This window comes from Pyxicephalus adspersus, chromosome 11 (assembly GCF_032062135.1).
Source record: "Pyxicephalus adspersus chromosome 11, UCB_Pads_2.0, whole genome shotgun sequence".
In the NCBI taxonomy this organism is placed as follows: Eukaryota; Metazoa; Chordata; class Amphibia; order Anura; family Pyxicephalidae; genus Pyxicephalus; species Pyxicephalus adspersus.
The window spans coordinates 46,173,278-46,189,157 of NC_092868.1; the positions used below are offsets into that span (position 1 = coordinate 46,173,278).

At 40.6% G+C, this 15,880-nt stretch overlaps 1 protein-coding gene across 6 annotated transcripts in view; it reads right to left on the reverse strand.

Moving 5' to 3' along the window:
- KAZN (kazrin, periplakin interacting protein) overlaps positions 1-15,880 on the reverse strand; it is a 323,763-nt gene that overhangs the window by 125,961 nt on the left and 181,922 nt on the right. For 4 of the 6 annotated variants that reach the window (XM_072427300.1, XM_072427301.1, XM_072427303.1 and 1 more), the window contains exon 3: positions 1,901-2,072. In XM_072427300.1, coding sequence (XP_072283401.1) covers positions 1,901-2,072 — 172 coding nt within the window. The other 2 variants (XM_072427302.1, XM_072427307.1) reach the window with 2 other exon arrangements.

The following is a 15,880-nucleotide window of genomic DNA, read 5'->3' on the forward strand; positions in this document are numbered from 1 at the left end:
TTCTACGGTAGTGCAGTGTGGGAAAATGATGAGAATTATGAAGAGGTGCTGCAGCTGCTCTCCCATAGCAAAGTAAGTGATGATAATAAGAATGGGAATGATATGGTGCGGCTGCCCACCCATGTGCTTTACCTACGTAAGACAAAGTATTATGCCTTTGCACTGTGGGGTAAAAAGGATAATCATGAGGGTGATAGGAATGAAGACGAGATGGTGTAACTCTTCTCTCCATGTGACTCTCATGCAAAAGTTAGCAGCCGAGTCCCTGGCCCTGCAGTGTGGGGTAGTACAAGAGGATAATGGTTTCCTATAGGTAAGTTAGTTCTGGTCTCTTGCATTATGAAGGTGATGGGAATAAATGTGATATATATGGTGCAGCTGCTCCCTTACAGGAAAATTATTCCCTGGCATTGCTGTGTGGGGTAGCACTGACAGAGAAGATGATGATAATGAAGGGAACGAGGATGATATATGTTGTAGCTGCTCTCCATGTGGCCAGTGTGGGGTAGCACCGATCGAGAGGATGATGAGGGTGATACATGCTCATCATTAGCTCACATACTTAAAAGTTATCAATGTGCGGCAAAACTGATGAAGAGGATGATGATAATGCAGGGAATAGGGATAATACATATTATGGCCGCTTTCCATGTAGCTCACATATAGTACGTTGTAGAGGAAGGAATGAGGATGATATTTGTTCTCTATTTATCCCACAAACAGTAAAATTAGCACCAGTCCCTGGCATTGCAGTTTGGGGTAGCACTGATGGGAGGATGATGATGATGATTACAAAGGGGGTGAAGATGATGTATCCTCATCATGTGGCTCACCCACAAGTTAGCAATGTGGGGTAGCATTGAATGATGATGATGGATGGATGATGATTGATGATGATGATGATGATGATGATCTATACTCATCATGAGGCTCACATAGACAAAAGTTAGCAATGTGGGGTAGCATTGATAAAGGGGATAATGATGGATGAGGGTGATACATGCTCACATACAGTAAAGTTATCACTAGCATTGTAATTTGGGGTAGCACTGAGAGGGGGGATGATGAGGATGATGATAACGAGGTTGAGGATAATATATCCTCATTATGTGGCTCATATTGGGAAAAGTTAGCAGTAAGGGGCAGCACTGACAGATGTGATGAGATATGCTCTCCATATTCACATAAAGTCAACACCAATCCCTGGTATAGCAGTGTGGGGTAGCACTGATAGGGGGGTGATGATTATAAAGGGGTTTAAGATGATCCATGTTATATATGTTCTCCATGTGGCTCCCATCCTGTACAGTTAGCAGCATGGGGTAGCATTGATAGAGGGGATGATGATGATCCATGTTCACATACAGTTATTACCAGCATTGCAGTTTGGGGTAGAATCGATAGAGGGGATGATGAATATAAAGGGGGTGAGGATGATGTCTCCTCATCATGTGGCTCACCTATAGTAAAGTTAGCAATGTGGGGTAGTATTGATGAGGGGGTGAAGATGATTATAAAGGAGGTAAGGATGAAGAAGGGGATGAACATGACCCATGTTATATATGATCTCCATGTGGCTCCCATCCTATAAAGTTAGTAGTGTGGGGTAACTTTGATAGGGGGATGATGATGAAGAAGAGAATGAATATAATCCATGTTCTCCATGTGGCTTCCACCCCGTAAAGTTAGCAGCATGGGGTAGCATTGATAGGGGGATGATGATGATTATAAAGGGGCTGGGGATGAAGAAGAGGATGAATATAATCCATGTTATATATGATCTCCATGTGGCTCCCATCCTATAAAGTTAGCAGCATGGGGTAGCAGTAGGGATCAGCACCTACAAAGGTTTTCCCATTCATCCATCACCCCCTAGTTAAATGAATGGGGGTCTCCTTACCTTGCTGGTTGTTCTCCATGGAGTCCCCGCCACTATTCAGCTCCGCCAGTCTCCGGTTGGTGGCTGTCAGCTCGGTGCGCAGGTTGGTCACCTCCTGGCTGGCAGATTGAATGGCCCCATCGATGCGCAGGGCCAGCTGCTTGTTGTCGTCCATCATTTGCAGGATGTTGTCCTGTGGAGACAGGAGGGAACACACAGCGGCATGGTGGGTGCACGAAGCATGAGCAGCACTGCAGGACGCGCCGCCTGCGCTCCAGAGGACACGGCACACATGACACAGACTCTTTAAATGGAACCTACCACTCCGCCAAGAGGGGTGTCCGCTTTCCCGTTTTCCCCCTCTCCCTCCAGCAAAGCAGCTCCGCATCCGATTCCACTCACACAACACGCTGTAAAACGCTCACAAAATTGGATTGGTAGTAAATCCCGCATATTATTACTTTATAACGAGCAGCATTGTCCGGGCTGAAGCCGCTTACCCCCTCCCGGTGTGAATGTTTCCTCACCCGCTCTTCCCTTGTAAATCTCAGCTACAAACTCCTGGCTGCATTTCTCTGTCTTCATTATTTATTCAGTGCCCAAGACAAACCATTTCCCAGGCTGGGGAGGGAGGAACCACAGAGCCCTGGGGGGGATTCATGGGCTAGGAATGTATGGGGTAATAATATTTATATAGAGGGGCATTGCAATGTTCTAGGGTCACCCTGTGTAATGTAGTCACTGATATCCTAGGGGACACAAAGCTGCACAAATACCCAATGGGATGATCCAGACCAAGGCTGGGACCAATCAGAACTGGGATACAGTCCTATACTTATCTATAGTAAAAAGAGGAAGATGGGTAAAGAAACTTCATTCTGCTTCTATTCTCCTTTCCCTGATTCCCCTTCTCCCTCCCTCATTAACATAAAATCTAATTAATAAATCAACTCCCATTTTTATTTAATCACTGGGTCTCTGTACTTCTCAAGACAAGGCAGGCAGGTTAAGTCTTGTGGGAGGGGTCATGTGACTTAGAGCCTGAATGATTGAAAATATGGCAAACCAATGAATGAAAGGGGCGGGACATGGACAGCCAGGCTTGTGTGGGAGGAGCTAGCTGATGCTCCAGCCTTGAAATTGTGCGAGCGCTATTTGGCTTGCAACTAGAAATCCCTTTGCAAAATTTGGATGGGGTTCCTCTTTAATGCATGCCTATCTTTAAAGACCCACCTACAGGTAAACTTTAATCAGAATATAATTTGCTTTTCCAATCAACATTCTAATGACTTTTTAAATGACACCTTTGCATATTGGTCTTGTACCCACCCCCTCCTGTAGTGTGTGGGGTTCTCAAGCCCCTCCCATGTCTGTTCAGCCCAGTGATATTGTCATTTCTACTTTTACATCTGAGACATGTGGTGCACATAAAGTAGGTTTATATCTTTTGTGGCTATTAAAGTGGACCTGTCATTAAATTTCTACCATTATATAAAAGGCTGGCTATTTCTTTTATATTTTGGCTGTATTGTTCCCCTCCATCTATGACACACATTGTGATTCTCATGTTGCCGGTCACAACATCCGTCCATGTACATAACATTTTCCAACCTGTGCCGACAATCACAGGTATGATATGGCAACAAATCAGCAGGTGTGATAACCTGTAATAGAACATTGGCAATTGTTTCAATTTATTTACCTAAAACAAACCCATCGGGCATTAAATGTAAAAAACCCGGCTGATACAGGAATGTGCTGGCTGTTAGGAGATTTCCGGAATAACCTCTGCTGTGCACCTTCCTGAAAATAGCTTCAGGTTCACAAGGACGATGGGAAATCATGCAATGGGCACGCTACAGGTAAACATTTGCATATAGCTGCGGCTGTGGTGCAAATCTTTACAACGACAACAACCAGGCGACAAAGCATTGCAATCTGCCAAAGCCTTGTGAAAAAAATGGTTCAAAGCTTCCCTCATTCACTTGAATGGGAGCGGATGGGGCTACAGATGAGCCTGGTTGCAGGTCTGAAATGGCCCTAAGGGTCCCCTCCCTTTTTATAGGGTTACCCTCCATCTACCAAATTATCATTTACAATGTATCTAAATGCTGAAACAAATTATATTCCATGACAGCTCACCTGCCCTGTGGTCCTTGCATTGCTTTCCATTTTCTATAACTCTCATAAGTGTCACCTTGCACTATGGGTGTGTTCAGACCAGCGGTAAAAAACAAGACATTCACAGCTCCCAGGGGCTTACTAGCAAACACAGATCCCTGGAGTGGTAACAGGCTGCACCTGCTGGCCTTTTTCAGGCATTTGCAAGCAGTTGCAAAACTTAGCAGAGTGGTGCATTTTTTTTTTTTTTTGTAAAAAACTTCTTCCCATCACTTAAAAACACATAAACAGTAACAAGCAATTCCAATTCAATTCTGTGGAGACAGCTGGGGCAGCAAGCTGTTCATGGATGGTGCATGTAGCATCTGAAAAAAATGCTGCAGCCACCAACCGCCTGCAAACAAAAGGAAAAGAACCAATTTGATTCAATGGTAACCATTTTTTGCATGCAGTTTTAAGCAATAAACCACTAAGGTGTGTGTGCCCTAAATTTCCTATTTAACCAGTAATAAAATGTATTTGTTAGTTTGTAAAGCCAGAATAAAAAACAGGTAGTCCCCGGGTTACATACAAGGGACTGTAAGTTTGTACTTAAGTTTAATTTGTATGTAAGTTGGAACAGGTACATTATTTTAATAAATCCTATTAGAACATATTATTAGGCAGCGTGGTGTCAGTTACTGTATAAAATCCTCACTGTGAGTTAATCACAGAAAAAAACAAAACTATATGGAGCCTAGACATTTATTAATTTCTGGAGCAAGCTGTGCTTTGATATGCAAAAAGAAACAAATGCAGAGTTTGTCTTGGTCATTAAAGAGGTACAGGATGTTGCAGAAAGAGCTCAGTCCTTAGAATCACCCACAACCTCAGCTTTGTTTAACAAAAGATTTCTTCTGCAAGTCATGCAAACCGCCCCCCCCCCCCCCATCAAGCCTCTGTCCTGCACACTAACGAGCAGGGAAGCCTTGTTCGTATCCAGGAGTCTTCCGTATGTCGGTTGTCCTGAACTCGGGGACTACTTGTAAGTGCTGTAAAAAAATAATGTTCATTTTTGTGTATTATTTCATAGCATGGCAGGAGAGTCCTTTTCCCATCTCAGAACATTGGTCGGTATTATACCATTAGAGATGAATGTAACTAACAGGTGGCTGAGAATTATTCGGGCCCTTGTGCAGTTGAACAATTTTCACCTCTTTATATCTGCTCCTGCTATTCATGCACTATGCAAATTTCTCTGGATGCTATTTGATTGATATTAGAATGCATTTAAATCAGTTCTTGGGATCAACTACAAATATTCGCCGAATTCTCCACTTGTTTGATCCTAACAATAAAGTGATTTTGATTTGAATACAATAGCTAACAATATAAAAAAACAAAAAACAAAACCATTTGCCTGATAGTGCTCAAAAGTCATTTTGATTGTGATCATTTTGATTGATCTTTAATTAGTTATAATCACAATGATCATTTACCTGCATAATGCATGGATAGCCTGCAGAGGAATATTTTCTGCTCTTGCAGAGTCCTTTGTAATCTTGCAGACATTCGGTCCAGTAAGACGTGTGTGCTCATGTCTGTGTGTTTAGCGTTGGCAGTTTGGAAATACAAACAAAATGTATTGACTTTGATCCAAGTGACCCTTATTGGCAAGCTTCCTTGTGGTGTGTCTATACATATAGGTGTATGAGATCTTTATATACATTACTATCCTATAGAAGGGGTCCTTACGTATCCAAAATAACATTAACATAGTCTTCTATTACCAGGCATTTGATAAAGTGTTTGGGATGCCTTTAACATTCTTTCTAAATACTTTGCTTGAACCCCCGTTGAACTGTTGGGCCCTGATTCATTAAAGTTCCCCAAAGTTGGAGAGAATACACTTTTATCAGTGAAGCTGGGTGATCCAGCAAACCTGGAATGAATCTGGTCCAGAATTGAAAACATTTGCTAACTAATAGCTAATGACTTTTAGGAAATCCATTCCAGGTTTTTGTATCACCCAGCTTCACTGATGAAAGTGTAATATCCCCAGTCGTGGCGAGCTTTATCAAATGAGGGCCTTAGTGTGAATTACCTGAATACATTCCGAGTGCATAAAAACAAAAGGTGTGCAAAGAGGCTGCAACACTGGAATGGAATAAAGATAAAAGACTTGGCCATTGGAGAGGGGAGTGTAACAGTTCTTTTATTGCAGGGAACCACTATTTAGATTTTCCAGGGCCAATTAAGGAAATGCATGCCTCCTAGATTGTAAGCTCTTCTGGGCAGAGTCCTCTCCTCCTCCTGTGTCACTGTCTGTATCTGGCTGTCATTTGCAACCCCTATTTAATGTACAGCACTGCGTGATATGTTGGAGCTATAAAATTCCTGTTTATTAATAATACTAATAATATAAATGGCACATTTGGTATTATGGGACACCAAGCACAGGTATGACTAATACTAAATATAGAAGGGGCCTTGTGGCCCATGGCAGCTATTGGGATTCTTTTTTCATAGCCTATTAAATGCAATACAAATCATTAAATATGTTTTTTCCCCAGAAGATTGGAAGCCACAGGCTGGGGTGAATCCTGGACCATGCTGTATTACAGTCTGCAAGGAGGTCATGGATCTGGCTGTGAAGTCTGGCAGGTGTGCCAAAATCACAATCCCAACAGCACAGAATTACAAATCCTTGGGCAAGTTAAACAATTCATGTCAATGCATTTGGTTTCTATATTTAACTGGTTTGCTTTAGTCTTTAGGCAGACCTGTCCTAAATTCTATAGACAGCAGTGCTGCTCCCCGCAGAATTCTCCCATAAGCTTAGAGTGGACCCCTGCTGGCCTTGGCTTACATTAAATGGGAAGATTTAGGTTGAACACTTTGCCCTTTTACTCTTGCCCTAGTAGCAGAGGTTCTCATCTTCTAAGGGGTAAATGCTTTCCCCAAGAACTAGCTAGGGGTGGGTTAGGGCTTGCCACTTGCAGCAGAGGGGGTTAAGGGGCCGGAGTGACCACCAGCTAGCAAGTCCATGTGAATTCAGCCTAATATACAATATATATAAATTATATATAACTGGTTTTGGTGACCAGGTAGGTCTGAGTAGGACATTGCAGAAGAGGATGGCATTATGCCTGCCTTCCAAAATCCCTCGTCAAATAAGCTTAATTATCTTTTAGACATGCTAACAGAGAAAGAAGAGGAACCTTGGATCTGTATGCTCTATAAATGCTCATCCATACCCCAACAAGTATGTTGGAGAAGTGACACAATAACCTGGTGAGCTACAAACACTGAACAGCAGCGTCACCCTCTGGCAGTGATGTGCATATCACAAGATTACCTGTACATACCTGGTTTTATTTAATAATGCAAAACAATTCACTTACATGGATTTTAATTATAGTTTCTGCAAACAACATATGAATGATGGTAGATATACTTGTAGTTGTAACGATGTGCAGTATATGCCTAAAATGATTGCTGCAGCTAGCTGGTAACTGCTCAGAGATTTTATGATCCCTGGAATGAAATATTTAGATTCCGTCAGTTTGTCTGTAAACAGCTCTTGGATTACGGCTATAGTACTGGTGGCCTATAGGATGGTCCATGCCGTGACCCCTCCTGCATCTGGTCTAAGAATTAAAACATGTGCTTCCTCTTGGCCTAGCAGTAGCAGGAACAGGTTCTGGACACGCTTTTATCAAGCAAGGATGATGGGAGCCAGCTGGATCCGTACAGTGCAGTGAATGGGCTTTGTGTTTGTCATTTATGAATATCTAAAGCATGTACGATGACTTCACCATGGAAAGATGTTTAAACAACCAATGCCCTAGTTGGAATAAAATCCCGGGAGTCTATTTATAATGTAGTGAATCTAACATTCACCAAACAGGAAATCTTCTGGGTCCATGTGGTTTTAATGGCAGTGATTGATTCCCCACCAGAAAATTTAAAAATTGATCCGCATGCCATAAGGTAATAGCACATCACCAATTTTGCAATTGGCCCAGTCAGGTTCCCGATCTTTCCCATGGTAAAAGTTGGGGCAGTTAGAAAAATTATATTACGCTTTTTGCCACGTGCAAATCTGGTTACCCGCTGTGCGGTTTGCTGCTCCCTGACACACAGCAGCAGTTTGTTGTGCACCATGGAACTGCCAACTGCACAATTTTACAGGGAGGGTATGCAAGAGCCCAAAATAAGTTTAAGAAAATCATCAACATTGCACATACAAACATAAAAATTAATATTTTAATTACTTTGCATAACATTTATATTTATAACACTAATAATATACTAAACTTTGAAATATTTTGAGAAATGTGTTCTCATTGATTTATTAAATACCAAGAGGTCCAAGGGCAAATGTTTTATTTGTTTTTCTCTACAGTGTCACACTGGCCTATTGGAGGACTAAACTAAACCTTCGGTGGGCCGCTGTGATCACCGTCCAAAACTATTTTTGTGCCATATACAGTGGGGGGTCACACAATAGCTTTATGCATTTTTGTGGGCCCTCCTGCTCACTTTCTCTGATGGGTCCCAGGCCCACTAATCTAAACCTTGTGCACTGAACAAATTAGATGGCATTTAGGAACATTATTCTGTATCACTTGGATTTGCTACATTGTATCAGGTTTAGTCAAAACTTATTTCCTGATCCAATCCGAGCTGAGTCTGACTAATAGCAAACCAATTGCCCGGGTGTGCCAAGGATATGATTTATTCTTGTCCATTGCTGTATTGGGAAGCTGAATATTATTCGGATGGAAATGCCGTTATTAGTTGTATACATAAGTGGAATGGAGGAAGGGTTTACTGTTCTCTTGACATATGTTCTCCTTGACTACAGCCTATTAATCAATCATAGAAGATAAAGTTGCTGGCCTATGTCGTTATAAAGTTTCTGACCATGATACCTTATTATTACTCTTCTTAAAAATACCATGGGAAGATTTGCCAAGTAAGTTTAACACCAATTCTCCTGCACAACTACAAGTTTTATTTGTAGCAAACCACAAGATGAGAGGTTGGAGAACTAGAAGTGGATCTTTGTGAGATGTGTACTGGGTGTAGAGAGCCAAATGGGCATTGTGGAGGCACCAAAATTTGCATGATCATGTCATTTATTGCCCAGCATCTTAGTCCAAGGTGATGCATGAACAAAGATGGTAAAAACCTTCTATTGAGAAATACAGAGGAAGGAGTTCAGATACGTAATGTCTTCTTGGGCATGTTTTCATTTCTCCCTGCCCCTGTTGATGTAATTCCTTCTATTTCCCATATACGCTACAGCTACCGAGGTTCAACCCATCCCTGCTGTATCACAAATTACATAAAAATGGTAGAGGCTGTAAAATGATTTGATTTGTGAAGTCAAATCGGGGCCTTGTCAATAATCAACTCTTGCTGCCAGCTGTTAGTTAACCCTATTGAGTGAGCCTCGATCTACAACAGTCCAGAATACTCTTCCAAATCCAATCCCCAATAAAAGGAAGTTTTCTGGTTGACCACTAAAACACATTGGATTTCGACTCTTAAAGTAGATCTACCATTATAAGCAATAGAAGCCGCCATTACTGATCTCTTTGTAAAGAATGCCAATTGTCTGGATGTAGAACTGATCCTTTGGGGTCGGTAGTGTCAGTCACATACAGGACACTGGGTCAGCAATTCAGAAAGTGTAAAAAGCCAAGGATCAGCACAATTGACTAGGCAATCTTGGCACTGACCAGAGAAGTATTTTTTCATAGCCAGGTCAGCAATGGCAGCTTCCTTATTCTCTCACTGACAGGTCCACTTTAGGAACCTTTCATATCCTGACCATTCCCTATGGCTTGGCTTTATTATCTTTTCTCTCCATACAAGCTGTGACATGCTCTGTCAGTTTCACAGTGGTTGCCTATCCAGTTAACATTCCACAGTGCACAAACTATCCTCAATTATATGGCACAGCATGCCAACCTTAGACAAGCCAACAGTTTGGCCTATCTTGTACCTAGCTATTTATTCAGGATTCTTCTCTTATGATCATTCCAGCACAACACACAAATCCGTCAATGAGATCAACGTCCAAAATTTCGGTGACTAAACCCCTTTTTGTAGTAACTAATAAAGCCCAACAAGCATTGTGCTAAACCGTAAAAAAAAATTAAGCACAACTTTTAAAGACTGGATCAAATGAAGATGCTAAAATGATAATTAATTAGACAAATATGTCATCTTGTGTTGATAATGTTACTTTGCACCGGTAATTACCCTATGTATGCCGGTTCCATTTTCTCTGTGCAGATTCTTGAAGAATCAGACAATTCTGAACATCTCAGAGAAGCTGGAACAAGAATAAGATTGCAGAATTGGTATGTGTCAGTATATATATATGTCGGAAGGGTGCAGCTACATGTTATATCAGATTCATGGAGATGGATGAGTACTGTAAATTCAGCACGTGAGCGTGACTTGGTCTTGTCTCCCTGTGTTTCCTCAGGGCAGGGGGTAGACGTTTTTGGAAAAATGCCATATTTCCTGGACACAGATCTTCAGAATGTTCCCTACAAGAGAATATGGCATCGTTCCAGACTCCCCTTAGAGTGCTGCCACCAGTTCTGTTCTCATGTCTTATGTACTTATACTTTTTATGTCATTGATATGTTATTTTTAGTTAATGAGGAAAGAGTGATAGTGTGACAATCAAGGAATAACCAGTCAGATTTCATTATGCTGTGTCAAATAAATCTTTTAGGTCTTTGCGATTCCTAAAACTGTCTTTTAGTGAGAAGCTGTGATGGCGGAGGCACAAGCAAGTTTCATGTCGTTGGAGTTACGGGCCGTCATGAAGTTTTTGTTTCTCCAGGGAAAGAAAGGACACTTTTCCCCCAGAGTTTGTGACATTTCAGTGTGAATGTCCTTGCTGACTTTCCCTGGAGAAACAAAAACTTCATGACGGCCCGTAACTCCAACGACGTGAAACTTGTTTGTGCCTCTGCCATCAGAGCTTCTCACTAAAAAAAAACAGTTTTAAGAATTGCAAAGACCTGAAATTTGCACAGTTACATTCTAAGATATTACACTCATTTTTCTACTTAATCTGGAAGGGGGCAAAGCCAGGAACTTCTCAGCACCCCCAAAATGATTTCCTGTCACCTTTTAACTTGGGAACAAAGTTTACCATGGCCAATACACCAGCCAGAGCATAACAATAGAATAGTGTTTCTCAACTTTTCTTACATGGGGGAACCCTCAAAATATTTTTCAGGTGTTCAGGGAACCCCTATTATAGTTACTATCTCCACAGCTCACAGTATATTAGCATGGTGGCCATTGGGAAGGATGTCACCTGTACAGACAGCAAAAAAGAGCATTGGTGTCACTGACTTGAGAGGGACAAATTACTCTAGCAACCTTAGGAGGAACCTTGTTATTTGAAGGGGATCCCAGAAAACCTAGATTAAAGTTAACTGTGTAGTAGATGAAGTAGATGAGGGACATAATGAGATTAAATTATTAGAAAAGTGTTTTTGGTGGATCCAAATTTAAAGAAAAAATATGATCTGAGTTTTTATTTTGCTTTTTTATGTAACCTAAAACATTGAGCATTGTATACAGTTTTGCTTGTTAGAAGGGTGAAAGGGGAAGAGCATAGGGGAGTCTGGAGAGGAAGGGTGAACACAAGTGTTCCTGAAATTTTTTGCTATATATAGATTTATCCTTAGGGTGATCGACCTTCCCAGGAATGCCCTGTGTCCTTGGTTCATTAGTTGGGATAACCATCCTGTGGCTTGGACCAGTGCTTCAGACAAGCCATGGAGTCATAGAAGAGGCAGGGGGTGACCAAATACGTCATTGGGTGTCCACAGGGGTCAGGTAAAAAGAGTAATGGGTCAGACCCGTAAGAAGGTCAAAGGTTATTTGTCCTAGGAATACAGTATCTTGAATTGTTTGGAATGCAGACAGACAGCTGACCACACACCTACTTCATTGCACAGGGGGCCTCATTTATCAAACTGTCTAATAAAGACTTATATCTTGATAATGGCAAACAAACCAACCGGACTCTCTTCTTTAAAGCGGAGCTCCAGTTAAACATAAACATTTTAAAAGTTAATCTCTGAACACTAAGTCTATGTACACGCATGCAAAGGTTCTTGTCTGATAATCGGCTCAGGGCTGATCAGACGGGAATCTTGTCGTCCATCGTCCGAACGACTGTCCTGGCGAATCCATGGACGATGAACGATCTTAATGGAAGTGAAGAGGGAGATGGTGCTGCTCCGGCACCAAATCCTATTGCAAACATGAATAATACCAAATGAAAGCAGCAGTGGCATTTTCACGGGGCTGCCTATTAGGCCTCCCCACTATGGGCTATGTGCAGAAATCTACTATGGGGGCAAATACAAGACAAATGCTCCTGCACAAAGAGAACGAGCAGAAGTGTCTGGTATTCATTTTTTGAGCAGAAGCTTCCTGTAATAGCAAGGGAGGGAAAATCTCTTCCATGTGGATCCCCACAAAGGTTCTAAACCATGACCTGGGATCTCATCCTTTCCTTATAATATAGCATTTTGATTTGTGAACACTTGTTAAATAGAGGGAAGTGAAGAAAAATCTAAATATATCTCTTTCGTTGGTGGTTTTCTCAAACCTCAATGGAGCCTTGGAAAAATGCACACTAAGCTCTTCATGGTTCCCAGCTCCGACCCCTGTAGTTCCAAAGGAGAGAGGTAGCAAAATACACACTCCATTAAAACCAAACTCCAAACAGTAATAAATACAACTGTAGTATATATAATGGAACAGTTTTAGCTAGCAAAAATATTATATTTTTATCAATTTCTGAAATAACAAACACACACCTATGTCCAGCAGGCCGTTAAACCCAATTCAAAGTCTGCTTAATTTGGCTGCCATTAATTATATAGAACTCCCTAAAGGTAAACTTATCTTCAGTTATTCGCTACTTGGCCATTAAATAAAAGATAGAAAATACAATAGTCCTTAGGAGATATCTAGCTTTAATGGCTCAGTTTCTTCAAGACGTTCAGCACTGCCATAATGGTGTCAATAGTCAGCCAATTGACCGTCTACGGAAGGGAATTTTTTCTTTAAGCCAGAGACTATAAATTCACCCACACACCGTTGTTCGTCTGCAAGGTTTGTACAAAGCGGACCAAAGTTCAAATCACCTTATTAGAAAAAAAACTATATCCTAAATTAGAGACAATTCAGATAAGGAATATGAGATTATTTAAAGAATGAAAGTCTTGGAACTTCAAAGCCTATTTTATTTTGCAGAAAATTAGATTTAAAGTGTATCTAATCATAGCAGATAAATACATCACTGAACATCCCTCCCAGTTTGAGAATTTTTCAGTTTTATCTTGATGACGAGAAATGCAAAAGTTATTAGATTGTTGAACTGTGAAATTTGCTTCTGACTTTATAATCCTGGCACAATAACTCCAAGTAAAGTCTTGCCATATTTCCATTTTATCGGTGAGTGATTGTCTGGCTGCTACATCACATTCTATTTCATAGAGCTCTCGTCAGGAGACTTAAGGGGAAACGGCAGCACCATTTCACTTTATAGTTGTGAGTTTTTATTTTAATGTTTGTGTTTAGGGAATGTGGAGTCTTATCGATTCTTTTATATGTACATGTAAACATGGCAGTCAATTTATAAAGCAATGAATTTGACATTTACCAAACGTGTGCTGGAGGAGAACCCTTCCAGGTCCATATGTTTTCTTGGCAGAGAATGATTACACATCAAGTTTTAATATTATTTAATAATAATGTGTATTTATATGACACCAACATATTACGCAGCACTGTAAAGGGGATCACAATCTAATGTCTCTACCATGGTCCTATGCTATTAACAGTCTACCTGCATGTTGTTGTTAAGTATGAAGAAACTGGAGTCGAGCCGGAGGAGTGAGGCTTGGACCTGGGTGGATAAAAGTAGGGTCCATAGAAGGCCGTCACGACTGGGGGCAAAGGAGAAGAAGATCAAAAAAGATTAAACATAAGGTGTTTTGGGTCATTGAAAGGTCAGGCTTAGGAATTGGAGAAAGTAGAAGATGGGTGGAGAGAGGGAAGAGTGATAAGGTGTAGTAGTCAGGAAATAAAGTTATACTGGTCTTTGTTGGTAAAGGAGCAAAATTACCACCCAATCAACCAATGGGGAAAAAATGTGATTGTCAGTTTGAGGCCCTCCAGGGCAGTACTTTTTGAACTGTGATCTTGGTGTGGAGAAACCCATTTAAAGTATGGGGTCTTCCCATAAGTAAAAGGTGAATAGAGGGTGACTCAAAAAGTTGTGTCATGGAGGGGATGCTGGTGAGAATTATCACCAATTATTATGAATAGTTATTCGAGGACCTGCAAACTTTGGTGCTTTCAGTTGCATAATTGTGTGATATTATTCATAATGTTGTACGATAATTTGATATTAGGGTTTAGTAATTGTTAGACATATTATTTAGAAGAAACTGACCACATAGACCATTTTGATCCAAAATTGTTGTGTGGTTATTGGGAGTTAAGGGGAATATCATGGCTTCTTTTTATATTATGGCTTCATAGTTTGAAGTTATGGATACACATGGCAGGACAGCCATCTTTATTTTGTACATACACAGGTTCTGCTTTCTTTCAGGTTGGAACTCTTCAAAATCGTTTTTTTCTGTCCCTGTTAAGCAGATTTGCACTCCCTTTTAGACCTGATGACAATTGTCACTGGGAAAGTAATGGGATTTTCAATATTTTGCAGTTGTCACTGAAACCAGAGGTGAGGGGAAACATTCCAATGGAAACACCTGTTTTGGGGGCAACTGTCCCAAGACTGAATTCAACTCACTTTGTAGAAGTTTCTCTCATTTTCTGTTGTTTAAAGACAATTTTTCACAATGGCTGACAGACAACACAAAAGAGGGTTTATTCTATTCCTACTTTTATCCAAAAAGTAAAGAAACATTTTGACTTGATATACAATTTAATAGTTCAAAAGAAAGCGCAAATGACTGTTGGTTAAATATGGAACTCATTCTATTGACCTATCTTGAGGGCTTTAAAAAAATATGGAAAACCAAAATATAAAAAGGTTAAAGTCATACAAAAAATACATAAAATACTGCAAAACTAAATTAAAATATGCAGAGGTCAAAAGGTTCCTCCTTAAATTAGCAAATCAGAACACCAACACTGCATGAAATTCCTCTACAGTCCAACCTTTTGTACAGTGACCATGTACAAAATGTTTGGCCCTTCAGTTAAAGAAAAGAAGCCATGCTAGTACATATGGACATAGCTGGCATGGAAGGCAAAACTTAGTTCTGAAATGTTCCTCCCAGCCTCCATCCTTTGCCCCCTAAGCTATTGTAAGATAACCTCCCCCATACACTTCGGACATATCATCTAATAGACTTAAACGGGGTCTCACTTCAGTGGAATAGATTAAATCCATTTAAGTCTATGGAAAATTACTACACATAGACAGCACTTCAAAGGCTGTTTGAAAAGGTAGGTTAGACACCTAGGCAGATTTTTACTAGACGGTGCAGGGGCCCAGAGGCAAACAGAGAAACTTATCTAATGCTGCTTCTAAAAGTTCCCACCAGAGACAAGAAACTTAGCATGCCATATAGAAGAACAATGAAAACCTTGTTTTGCGGATTTATATGACACCAGTAACAGCCTAATTAACGAGAAAGATCTTGGGACAATGACGTTAGTTCTCCCATGGTTTGAAACAAAAAAATATGGAATTTAATTTTACATCATGCAACACTGTACAGCTATTTTTATCCGAACCAGGGGAAAAGTAGAGAAAACAATATGATTAGAAACAGTAGGACTATGATCTGATGTGGGATCTTGAAG